This window comes from Pholcus phalangioides, unplaced genomic scaffold (genome assembly GCF_987345545.1).
Source record: "Pholcus phalangioides strain wild (caught in Gottingen) unplaced genomic scaffold, Ppha-v1.0 ptg000003l_1, whole genome shotgun sequence".
Classification (NCBI taxonomy): domain Eukaryota; kingdom Metazoa; phylum Arthropoda; class Arachnida; order Araneae; family Pholcidae; genus Pholcus; species Pholcus phalangioides.
Window position 1 is genome coordinate 54959056 of NW_028301596.1, and position 13574 is coordinate 54972629.

At 39.6% G+C, this 13574-nt stretch overlaps 1 protein-coding gene across 1 annotated transcript; it reads left to right on the forward strand.

The window, feature by feature from the left end:
• The first annotated feature begins 1204 nt into the window (after nucleotides 1-1204).
• On the forward strand, nucleotides 1205-10413 carry LOC149088902 (uncharacterized). Its single transcript, XM_089250495.1, has 2 exons — nucleotides 1205-1851; nucleotides 10081-10413. The coding sequence occupies exons 1-2, from the start codon at nucleotides 1547-1549 to the stop codon at nucleotides 10319-10321; spliced, it is 546 nt and encodes a 181-aa protein (XP_089106621.1). The 5' UTR covers nucleotides 1205-1546; the 3' UTR covers nucleotides 10322-10413.
• The last annotated feature ends 3161 nt before the right edge of the window (nucleotides 10414-13574 follow it).

The window sequence follows — 13574 nt, forward strand, 5'->3', positions numbered from 1 at the left end:
GAAAGTCAACCGTTGTCGGCGAATTTTCCTGTGGTAAGCTGTTGCGGACGTATTTTCCTGCGGTCAATCGTCGACGGCGAATTTTCGCTTCCAAACACTCTAGACCACTCTTTTGGTCATTCACGAACCTGGTTACTCCCCCTAAGTAACTCACATGCTTACAAACTCTCTAGGTCAGTGGTTCTCAACCGGTGCTCTGCAGGGGCTCCACTGCCGCTCGAGGAAAAACAATATGTTTCCGGGGTTCCGCCATAGAAATTATATACTAAAAAGGCTCCGTGAGTCAATAAAGGTTGAGAACCGCTGCTCTAGATCAGTTGTTTGGTTATTTTTTTTTACCTAGTCCCTCGTTCTAAAAGCAGGGACGAATTTATGCTACCACCTTTCATCCATTCTATTAATTTTCTTGACCACTCCTTCCTTAAATTTAGCGCCTTGGGCTATATCCCGCTAACCCCCGCCCCCCGTAAATGCAATCCTGGTAGAAGAATAAAGAATATTTAAATACTACGTTTCTTGATCAACATTCAAGGGAGTTATATACGTTTGAGTTTTGGAAATGTTTCGGTTTGAAAAAAAAATAGTGGGAATGTTACCTTTTGATTAAAATTCGAGCTGGTCAAGTCTGAAAAATTGGAAATTTCTAAGTCGCATGTTGATTCCAGAAGGTTTTAACCAGCCCAGGGCCCCCTTACTGCTTTCTCGTCATTAAGCTAAGAAACATGATCATGTTTCTTAGGCTTCACTGACGTTCCGGTCAGTGAAGCCTCCCATAACGGACTCTCCCGTTAGCGTACCCCTCCACTGACGGACACGACTTTTGAATTACATCGACGGGACTCAGAGTATCTTATTACCCATTAATGGACACTCTTCGTTAGCGGACAAAATTATCGGTCCCATGAGTGTCCGTTATCCAGAGGTCTGTGATTAGGAAACGAAAAGTATCGAATTGTATGAAAAAGGTGGATATGTTACCTTTTGGTATCATTGTCCCAGGAACTTTCAGGTCCATAAACTACTCTCAACATCTCCGTCGCATGTATTTACTTGGCATGTATTTCTTTTTTAACCGCAGCCCTCATTGCAATCTTTACCATTTGGCCTCACCTAATAGTTAGCATTTTTAATATGCGTACAGCCCCATCGGACAGCGTATAAGTTTACGAGAGCCCTGTCAATGATGCATACGCATTAGCCACACGTAGATGAAATCATAAACTCTAATGAGACACCTCCTCCTCCTTCTCTTTCTTTCTCGGGATGGCGCCAAGTTCATTACGCATTTCAAGTCTTTCTTTCTGATTACGGTGATGGTGGGCTGTGAAATAAGAGGCGAAAAAAAAGTAAATAATATATCACGCGTTATAACTCACTTCATTAGCGAGAGTAAATGAGTCCCCTTTTTTTTAACCGGGTTATTATTATTATTAATTTATTATAACTATTGAGCCACCTTTTTGGTCAAGATACGAAGGTTACACGATCTAAGAATCGAGGACGAAAGCAAACAAGAAGTTTCTATCTAGGATGCATTGAAGTAATTATGCGCCGAGTGTTTGGATTTGTTTCTCCCGAAGTGAAAATCGTTCGGTTATCATGGATAATAACACTGATAGCTTGCTTATCCTGCGTTATCGTCGGACAATCTTCGGACGAGAACGTCCAGTCGGATCTGGGGCAGGACGTCGTGTTCCCGACGCCGCTGATGAGGTTGATGATGAACGACACGGTGGCCGCTTCGCTGCGTTTGCAGACCGAGAACGTCTCGAACTCCGTGTCCAATACGAGCCTCAACGACTTGTACAATGACAACAACACTCAGCAGATGCAGATAAGGTATCGAGAAAGGTGAGGAGAATCTCTATTCTTGTTATCTCATCATAGTCATGGCCCCTACATTCTGGAGAGGGCCTCCCCCAGGCTGGAATCTTTTGCGGGCCCCTTCTGTAGTTAATTTATAGCGTGAAAAAGCAAAAAATGTGAGAACTGTTAAGGGCCCCAGGGCTAGAGCCCTGTCAGCCCCCCTTTGTGGGGACCATGATCATAGTTTTTGTAGGTCTGGGAAGTTTTCTGCTGGTAAGGTCTCGGACGACTTCTTGTTGTCCCTATTATCATTCTGGACCAGTCTTCCAAACTTATTTGTCTCATTTCCCCGCTTCTCAGAAACTATTTGTTCACATGTTGCATTCTTATGCTAAGCAGACCCATAGGATTCCATGTTGCATCTGTATCTTTTACCACCCCCTTTGTCAAGAGAGGATCCAAAGAGGAGGGTTTGCGGGGTGGGGGTGATCCCCCCTAAGAGCAGAATGATATGCAAACACCAAACGTGGCCAGCGCTCTGTCCGCTGTGGGATATAAGCAGGCTACCTTGTGGCTGGGCCATGCTAGGAAAAAAAAAATGCCCCGCCAGCCACCAAGACCACGGGCCGAACGCCGGCCGGCATTGCGCAATCGGACCTTCGACCCACGAAAGGACAACAAACACTAACACCAAACATGGCCCTCGCTCTGAAGCAAATTACCTAGTGGCTGGGCCATACTCGAAAAACTCTCTTGACGTTCGGGCGCGGCAGGCATCCCTGGTCTGTAAGCCTCAAGACCCACCCCCGCCGAGGCCCCCCATCGCCTCCGACTCACGGCAAATGATATGGGAAAAATTGGTATGCCCCCGCTAGGGCCGATCCTACGAAATTACACAATCATTCACCTCTTCCGATACATCGCCATGGATCAACGCTTGCCCCTATTCCGTTCCATGACTCCCGCCGCAGCGCTTCACAATTCTCTTCAATCCAGGATGACTATGCACAGTGACACAAAAGCGCACCTGGTGCTGTATACAGTACAACCTCTCGACACCCATGGGACAAAAAGTTTTGTCCTCTAATGGGGAGGTACGATATACAGTGGAACCTCGTCTATATGACTTTCACATCTGTACGACGCGACGTTTGACTTCTGTCGCAATTGGTTCCGGTGCATTTTAATGTTAAAATTTATATGCTACCGTTTGTGTGTAAAAGTGACGCACCGGTGGTTAAGCATAATCACCAGGCGTCTCGATAAAGAAGTGTGATCAAATTTCACTACATTTATCACTTTTACCGGCGATTATGCATAATTCTTAAATAAAGTTGGATCACGGAAGGATACAGGAAGGATGAAGTTGGATACGGAAAAATGTATACGGGACCGGGTGTCTGAAAAGTGTCCGTTAACGGAGAGTGTCCGTTAGCCGGGAGGTTCCTTTATAGTTGGTTTATTGTGGCTCAACCAGAGCGGTGTTTTCTTCAAGTTGCGTATGTGCACGACAAATATTTATGAGGCACTACAGGTCTCATGCCCATGCTAAGCAGATCCGTAGAAACTTACAGAACATAAAAAGTCGGACATTTTTCCGTTTTCACTTAGAAACATGGAAGGCAGATGGCAGCACCAGTATAACGAATAAACAAGCATAATTCTGACATTATAAATACATTAGGGCCACGCGCACGAGTCCGTCACTATGACCGCTCTACTACCACAGCGGCAGGAGGCATTTACTGGCGGTGACATTTAAGGATGGGTTTCAGAAGCAGTATAAGCGCTGGGTGTCTTTACCTAATGGCATCATTTTAAAGATATTTATGAATCGATAGTTTTGATCTGTTCAAAGAAAAGACAAGCCCTCGAACTTTTATAGATCTTTCAACATTATATCAAAATACTTGTTATTGGAAGAGGGGAGAAAAAACACAACTGATATTAAGTTTGATGTTGACTTTTTCCCTCACTTTCAGAACGTTTATCAAGCTAACGATTCATTCATCTCTTTTATCAAGATGGGCGTTATGTAAGACATTGAGGTTGCTGATAACGTCGTTATAAATGAAAATATTTTCTTTATCCCTCCTTCTCTGAAGCAGGATTTTCCAACTGGTGCTCCACAAGAGCTTTTTTTGGGGTTCCCAACATAGGTGGAGATAGACTTGAAAGTCTGGGGGAGGGGCACGGTGATTGTTGGGGGCGCATGATGATGATATTATCCATTCATATATATATATGCAAATACATTATATCAGTCGGCTTTACCTTCGACGCTGGGGGATCGTATCTCCGCCCGTGGTTCCCAATCCCGGAATCCCAATTGTTTCAAAATGTTTCTTGTCACTGTTTCACCTGTAGCAATTTTTTATAAGATGTTCCTGGGAATTCAGGAAATGTCTCATATTCCCAAAACTCAACTACATGCGGATTTTGTGAGGGTCTTCCTCCAAAGATGCGGAACTTTTAAATTGTCCCTTAGCATTCCGCGCGCGCAGCGTTCCCCCCCCCCCCCCACTCCGCCTCTCTTCCTTCCAATGGCCAATTCAGCTTCACGATGTCGATTTCTTATCGCTTTCCGGGAGAATAGCAAATCCTAAGTAGCAATCTTAAGACAGAGAAAAGGAAAAGTTTCACTTTCTAAGTTGCCTGAGGCTATTTTTCCTTCATTCTATAGATTCTTCACCACAAATGGGACCTCGTTTATACGACGATCAAGAGGCCGCGTCAAAACGTTGTATATGGGTGAAATTCGTGGAACTGAAACTTCGCTAAAAATGATCCTCCTCACCCACCCCATAGACCTCAGAGAAAGTATCATAAAAATTCAACGGTTTTAATTGAATTCTGTTTGTTATTTAATAATCATTCGAGGAAAAAAAATGGGTACCACAACATTAAATTTTTCAAAAACATATTATAAATTACTTGAATAACTGTAATTCGCATTACATCTCACCGTTGCTTGAATCTTGAGTATTCCTATATTGTTCTTCTGAAGATTTGAAAGGTGAAAAACTATAAGTAAATGTTTTTTGTTTTCCATATCTGAGCAAAGCAGATAAAATTAATCGAATCTAGCTCTTTAAAAGTTGTCTAAAAGAAAAGAACCGAAATGCTGGGCATTAGTGTATCTCATACTATGCGTCGCAGCTCCAAGTGGCATCGCCAACTTTTGTCAAGGGTGTCGCGGCTAGCTGTCAACATTGCTGATTTAGTTCTTTGAAGGAGTAGGAAAAAAAACCTACAAGGGATCAATTACTAAAAACTTACCGTCCTTCCACTTCGTCTTATGTTTTTGCTCAAGTTGGAATTTTTCGCTCCTCTCAGACCACGATTTCAGTTTCTGCTGAAATTTGAATAATTTAATCTTCATATTTACTATAGCTGGTGTTGGTTTGGCGCACTGGACCGGAATGGGAGGGGGGGGGGGGGTGAATTCACTCTTTCTCTTCCTTTCACGACTCGTTCTATATTTCGGATGAGAATGGTGTATTCCGAAATTCACACTCAACCCGGTTGACCAAGTACAGTGAGCAGCAGATTTTTTCCTTTGTTCTGTATTTTGTTATTAACCACTTTACGATCAAGGACGTAATATTGCGTCCAAAACGCCAGTAGAATAAATTCAAACAAATCTATCTGTTTTATCTTTCCTCTCTCCTCATCACCACAAAACTGTTGAAACCCTATAAAAAGTAGTTCTTTTTCACCTTAAATTGCCCATAGATGGTGATAGACCTGAGTTGTGCTTGGTTTGAAAGAAAAAAAAAGTTCTTTTCATCTCCATCATGAGGAGGGAAAAAAAATCTATTATAAGGTGAAATAGGTCGTACTATATACATGTATATAAGAGGGGTAAGAAAACAGATAGGTGAAGGTTGAAATATATTTCATATCTACTATCTCTAAGTAGAGTGAACTCCCGTTATAACGAACTCCAAGAGACCGGAGAAATCACTTCGTTATAACGAAATTTCATTATAAAGGAATTCCAGGTTTTTTTGCATTATTCTTATGTAAACTTATCTGGTAGATTAGGGGTCATTCAAGTATTACGTCAGCATCGAGGGAGGGGTTTTGGATTTGCTGACTTTTGGTGACGGGGGGGGGGGATTTTAAAGGTTGCTTACGTCAACAACCACCCTTTTTGAAGATATGAAATATTCTAAGCTGCTGACGAAATTTTGCTGAGGGGGGGGGGTGTCAGTGTTTTGCTGACTTTTGTTGACAAGGAGGGGGAGGGGGTCAAAAATGGCTAAAAATCTGCATACGTAATACTTGAATGGCCCCGTAGAAAAGTGTTCATTAAAACGAGATTTTTCGCTATAACGGTATTCGTTTAAATGGGATTCGACTGTATTACAGATAAGAGGCAGTATAGGGTAATATACTGTTTTCCTGTCATCTGTTTTTTGCCCTTACTTTTCTACTTTTTTTTCCTTCCTTTTTCTAACATGACATTTTTAAGACAAAGGTTATCAAAACTTGTATTTATCGCCGATTCGACAAACAGAGAGCATCCGAATTTCTCGCCAATCACCTGTGTGCGAAGCGATTAATATTATTCATTTATCATTTAAGACTATTTCAAACATTTTTCTACTATTTTCTTGTTCTTTTGAATTTCGTGAATTATAATAGAAATATATTTAAACGAGAAATCAGTGATACACTGTCCATTAGTGTTGTCATGATTAAAAGACCGTGGGTATTTGTGGAATACTACTTACATGTCAGTGGAATATGGTAGCCAGGTCAGTAAGATATTCGCGTAACTGTGCCGCAAGATGCTCAGAGATGTCGTGTGTTCGATACCCTTTTTTGTCCTTGCCAGTGTCTTTTCTGATAAAGGAGAACTATTATCAATCAAGGGTTCCGCGCGAGCTTTCACGTTGGTAAACCCTGCTCTAGAGCTGCAATTGTTGTTGTTTCTGTGATTCCAGTTGTGTCGTGTTTTATATGCACTGCTAAAACCCGAAGTGCGGTCATTTCAGAGTTTTGGCCAAAGTCCGAATTGCAGAAATGATTCGGACTTTATCCGATGATTTCGCGAAGTGGCCGGAGATCCCTGATGGCCAAAGCTCGATGTGCTGATGTAAGACGGTCCGGTAGGAGCCAAATCCATTTTTTTAATCGCCAACGAAACAGGGTGATTTAGAAAAGATGGGAAAAACTTTAAGAGATGATAGTACACACCAATACAAACAATTGTCATCAAAGAATGCGTCGTCTAACATGAAACGCAAACGCGCTTTCGCGTTTCAAAACGGCTGCTCCGCAAACGTTAAAACGGCATTCCTGTTGAAATTTATCGGGAGAAAAAGAACATCATGCATGCAAATGCAACCTAGGGAGGAAGAAGAAACCGTATGCACAAATCTGGGTCGTAGTGAATAAAAGGCGTGGACGCCATCCTTGTGAAGTCATTCCAGCGTGCAACCTTTCTAACAGTTGTAACATACGGGATAATGGCGCACTTTAGTAATACTAAAAAAGCAGACATGCATTTCATTTACGTAGCCGCATACGGTTTCTCCTTCTCTTCCCCAGGTTACATTTGCACGCATGGTGTTCTTTTCCTCCCGATAAATTTCAACAGTGAAGCCATTTTAACGTTTGCGGAGCGGCCGTTTCGAAACGCGCCAGAGTGCGTTTGCGTTTCATGTTGCGACCATTCATTCTTTGATGAAAATTGTTTGTATTGGTGTGTGCTATCACATCTTAAAGTTTTTCCCATCTTTTCTGAATCACCCTGTAAATAGCAGCTGTATTGGATTAGCTCCATGTGATGAGAGATAACAAAATAAAATTTGAGAGAAAAACTATAAAAATAATCATATAAACATATAGCATTATAAGAATTAAAACACTACATAATTAGAAGAAATTGAAATAACAACTTTTAAATTTCTTTAAAAAAATATATTTTGTTTCATAACCGAAAAAAATTTTTTTTTTCTTTCAAGTACTGTTTTTTTTCTTTAGTTTAAAAAATCAGTGAAAAAACTTTTTTTTAAATAAATTTGTTCAAAAAATTTATGGGAAAATCTCATAAATTATTTGCATCCTATCTTAAAACAATAATAATAGATCTCAATCGGTTAAGTGTGGTAAATATATTAGTAATCCAATGAACACGCACAGAGAAATTCCACAAGGAACTACTTGGGACCGATATCATATCATAGTTACAGTTCAATCCCGTTTTAACGAATACCGTTATAGTGAAAATCTCGTTTTAACCAATACTTTTCTAATCCCCTAGATAAGTTTACATGGGAACAATGCAAAAACCTGGAACTCCTTCATAACGAAATTACGTTGTAACGAAGTGATTTCTCCGGTCTCTTTGAGTTCGCTGTAATAGGAATGGACTGTATATATTTATTTATATCATAGTTTTCCCAAACTTTTTGTAACATCAGAATTTCCTCCCCACCCAACTACAGCGAATCCATAGGATCCTATGGTTACACTCGTAGCTTCTATCACCCCCCTGGACTATTCCATCGCCCACCAGAGGGCGATATTTCCCACTTTGGGAAACACTGATTTATATTAATGATTTCTGTAACCTTGAACTCAATGCCAAAATAATCACATTTGCGGATGACACTGTATTTCTTTACTCTGGGAGCGATCATTAATCATTGAATCATATTATTAACAACGGTCTAATCAAAGTCCCAAATTGGTTTCGTTCAAATGATCTCGAAATAAATATTCTAAAAACAAAATACATTAATTTCTCCAACCTCACTAGTTTTAATACTAATTATAATATCATTTTTCACATTAAAAAAAAGCCGGTCTTCATGATCTGTGATGTGCCTACGCTCCATTAGAACAAGTGAGCTCCATTAAATATCTAGATATTGTTACAGATAGAAATTTCAAATGGAAGTCGCATGTAAAACAAATACAATCAAAAATTACCTCAAACATTATGTAAGTTTATATGTACCATTTAAGTAATTGGCATCAGGGTCGGAACTAGAGTTGGGGTGGGGGAGGGTTCCTGCCACAGTCAGCCAATTTTATGCCACTCGGAAGAGCGGCTTAGGTTTTCTGAATGTTGTTCAGCGGTGATAAAAAAAAAAGCGAACAGAATGCTCAGTTTCCTTCAAAGCTACATTAAGAGTAACTTACAAGCGGCTTTGGTTTCCTTGTATAATATTTTATCATGTATATATATTGTTTGTAATTTTTGTGATTGTGTTTTTAATTGGGTTACTGTATTTTTTAAATATATGACATCCATATTTGTTATGGGCATCTTTTTCTCAGCCACCTCGTTGGGCATTTTGCCTGTTGTAACCTTGTATTTGTTTTGTATTTGCTTCGTATATGTTTGCTTCCATTATCGAGGTCACTAAACAATTCTCGCATCATTCTAGAATTTTCATTTTATATTCTTCATTCATAATGCATATGCGAGTATACGTCTGAAATGCTGTACCGTATCCTGATAGAATACACGTGCATAGATGCAGAAATCATTTTGATGTATTTATCTCTTTTTTTGTTTGCTTGTTTTGTCCTTGAAATTATTCATTAATAGAGAGATGGACGGCTTTTTCTCAGCCCAGGATATCAAGGAAACAGATATTTTATGGATATTATGCTGACGTGAACTCGGAAAGAAAATTCATCCTGTCTCCGCCGGGAATTGAATCCAGGTCCTCTTGCATACCGGGCAAACATACTACTACTTCACCAAAACACCAACTCTGGCCATATCGCTATATTACAATTTACTGCCATTAGTGAGATGGGTTGGAAGTGACAGCGCTGTCTATCGGTGGTCGCCTCGAGTTCGTTAGGGGAAAATATCTTATCTATATCCTCCCTTGGGTTCAAACCCGGGACCCTGACAACCTTCACGATGGTAGACGAGCATCTTACCACCATGCCACTCGGGCACGGGCAAGCATACTACCATCGTTTAGCAGGGTCGCGTCACCAGTGGTTTAGATGGTAGCATGCTTGTCCGGTATGCAAGAGGGCCTGGATTCAATTCCCGGCGGAGACAGGATGACTTTTCCTTCCGAGTTCACCTCAGCATAATATCCAGAAAATGTCTGTTTCCTAGTTATTCATTAATACTTTGTGTTCATCAGTACAGATTCACATGATCTCTTAATGAATTTATTTTTTCTCATTATTTTGTAATATTTAATCATATAATAAATAAGCTTTTCAAAATATGCAGATATATATTTCAAAAATTTCCCAATTTTTTTCCCCCCAATTTTGAAAACGTAGGAAGAGGCAGCAAAGGATCCGCCTGATACAACGGGACATACTGCAGAAACTCGGATTTAGCAGACAACCGAACGTGACGTCCAGACTGTCTAACGAAGAGAGGTTGCGCATGATCCAAATGTTCGACAGAACATTCGAGGTCCAGCCTCGGGAACCAACTACCACCATCGCTACTAGCACTTACAGTATTCGTGGAAGTTCCCAAGATAACAGCAGTTATTATCCTCCAAATTACTCTTAACGAATACCACAAAAAAAAATTACGTATTTTATTTCAAATACTGTATTTCGTTACGTGTTTTTGTATTTTGTAAAATGACTTCATATTCTGTCCGTCTGTTTCTCTTGCCTGTCTGTGTGTGTTTTTCAAGATGATATCACATCATACAAAAATTAATGAGGCATAGACGTCATACTCATTATTAGCATCGCTTTAAGGCACAGGATGATCCCTCATAGAAATCAATGTTAAAATTGCCGATTTTACTGTAGAAATGCGAAAAATTTGGTGAGATTATCCACAACATCAATTATTTTAAAAATTGAATTGAACAATTGATTCTCGAAATATTGAAAATTAAGTACATACAGTCCAAGCCGCTTAGTACGATTAATCAATCATTGCACTCCACTCATAGTTAGAAAAATTGATGGCAGATGGCAGCACTAAACATAACAAGTATTACACTGTAACAAACTTCCCGTTAGATTGACAACGCGTACACGCACTTTCCAACACGTACCAATTTGTTAGAACTTCCACAGAGAAATGTGGACGAGGCAGTGCCGTCTTAACGCATGGGTCCACCCGGGGGGGGGGGGGCTCAAGAGAAGAGGTGCCTCACAAAAATGAGATCCAGTTGAAATTTTCAAGACTTTACCAGGTAGAGCCTCAGAAAAACCACTTGGCCCGGGGGCCCATGATGCTCTTAAGATGGCCCTGGGACGAGGTGCATGTGTGGTTTAGTAGTCCAATCCTGTTTATGTCATCACATCGGAACTAATGGTTTCTTATAACCGAGAAATAACCGAATGATAACTATGCTCAAAAAAAAAAAAAAGCCGCGTCTGCAATTGCGTTGACCATACACCCCGTTTGATCGAACGAGACAACTCTTTTCTTTTCCCACGTAATTAGTTGCCAAATGTTAATCTATTGTGAGCCGGTAGAATGGAATTGTCTAATGTATATCACGAATTACCATATTTTTGAATACGGTCAATTGAAAGAAATTGATTAGGAACTGATGAAAAGGGCTCTTTTTTACCGTGATAAATAATTTTTCTTCACTATAGGAATGTCATTGCAAAAACAGATCCACGCGAGCTCGGTTCACAGCAAATACTACTGACCTATTGCGGAATATTTGTTAACAAAGGAAGGTGAATAGAACACCTTTTAGCCTTCTGCATAGTCTTGCAGCCTGATAACGATAACTTACAGGAAAAAAATTAAGTTAAATCTTAGCATCAGAATGCGCAAAAAAAAAAACGAACTGAAATTTAAACTGGAAAAAAGATAACATTATCCGAAGTCTCGTTAACTTCCAACGAATTTTTTGCCATGTTATGATATTGGTCGTTCCGTTCCTTGTAAAACTGATAACAATACCCAAATGATAACATTATCCACGATTCTAATAAGCGGCGCCGACTGTTGTTAGCCGGACCTACTTTTGAGTCGGATATCTATGCAACATTGATTTCAACTTTTTATTTATATCTTCTCAAGTGTAAAACTGAATAATAATTCCAGAATTTATGAAAGAGAAATAATTCCAGAATTTATGAAAGAGAAATAATTCCAGAATTTATGAAAGAGAAATAATTCCAGAATTTATGAAAGAGAAATAATTCCAGAATTTATGAAAGAGAAATAATTCCAGAATTTATGAAAGAAATAATTCCAGAATTTATGAAAGAAATAATTCAAGACTTGGTGAAAAAGAAATAATTCCAGAATTTATGAAAGAGAAATAATTCCAGAATTTATGAAAGAAATAATTCAAGACTTGGTGAAAAAGCCTCCAATAATTTACCGTAATAGCGGGGCCCGTTGCGAAAAAGCACCTGTCACTCACCCGTAAGGGCGGCTCTGTTCACGGGACAAATAAACAATCGCCGCGAAACTAGGACGTTTCTCTAAAAAAAAATGCGATGAACAAGAGTTAAGAAAAAAGAAATATAAGGCATTTATATCATTCACGGGACCAACAAGCATCCCGAAACTGAGTAATTTTTTGAATCATTGGGCATAAAAGTGTCTAAAAAAAACTTTACATTTGGCACTTCTTGTACTGTATAATTGGCATAATTGTCGGTCTGATCAGCGAAATCACTTTCACATTCATTGATACAGTACCAACTGTCCTTTATCAATGAATGTGAAGCTTTTGGGTTGTTTTCTGTTATCGGTGATTAGTTTGAGGATTCCAACCTAAACAATATATCTTGAATGAGATATCTTTTAAGTGTTTATCAAGATAAGTAAAGAAAACATCCATTGAACCGTACTATCAACTTGAAAGGTTGAGGAAATAAACAGCCTTGACAATGAATATGTGTATTGCGTACCGTTTGAGATGTACGAAACCATCGGCTAATAGTGCGTGTATAGTTAAATCGATCTCATCCAAAGGAAATGGCCAATTTCCGCCAAAAAATGATGCAAACTTTTGCGAAATTACCATTAGTTACTACTACTTATACTACTTAACCGTACATGCACCTCGTACACATTCCTCTTCGGAATTTCGGCCATTAGGTACTGAAATATCCGGATGTAACATTTTTTATTTGGCGATTCCCGGGAAATATGAAGTTGAAGTGTTCCACTGTGAGTGTGTGAATCTGCACTGACATGAAATACATGCACCCGAGCATATTTACAGAGTGTCTTGAGCAGAGAATATTGATGAGCGTCTACCATAGTGATTTGTGAGAATTTAACTGCAGCTGCAAAATATTTGCACAATTTTTACTGCCGTGAGATTGCCGTGGATACCATAACGGCCAAGCGGTTTCGGGGAAATATCACTGGGGTAAGGATACTTCGGATAAAGGATGATTGGCGTACGCAAGGGGCCCCCCCACAAGCTGAGATTATAGTGTTATTTTGCGGGAAAAAACGTAAAAACCCCTTGAGAAAATTCTGCGTACGCCTATGTAAAGGATCATCAGAAATCTAGTTAATTATTAATAAGGTAATGGAACTTCGAGTAGATGATCACTAAAGCAAAGAAGCCTGGGATAAATAATCACTGGGGTAAGAAAATCACCAAGAACGAGGGGGGGGGGGAAGTAATGTATAAGAGACTAGCAGACTGTTAAAAATGCGTGATCTGTTAAATTGCATGCGCAAGAAGGGACACAAAGACCTCCCCCCCCCCCCCCAAGATGATCAAAATTAAAAATATTTCTTAAATATCTTTGTAAAGTGATTAAAATATCGAGAGAAAATGCATTTATATATGTTATCTTGATGAATTTCTGTT

What these genes read in the sequence shown, in the direction of transcription:
- LOC149088902 (XM_089250495.1), top strand. Translation starts at nt 1,547, where the DNA reads ATGCGCCGAGTGTTTGGATTTGTTTCTCCCGAAGTGAAAATCGTTCGG. An exon ending in CAGATAAGGTATCGAGAAAG is followed by an intron (nt 1,852 to 10,080) that starts GTGAGGAGAATC and finishes TTGAAAACGTAG; the next exon opens with GAAGAGGCAGCAAAGGATCC.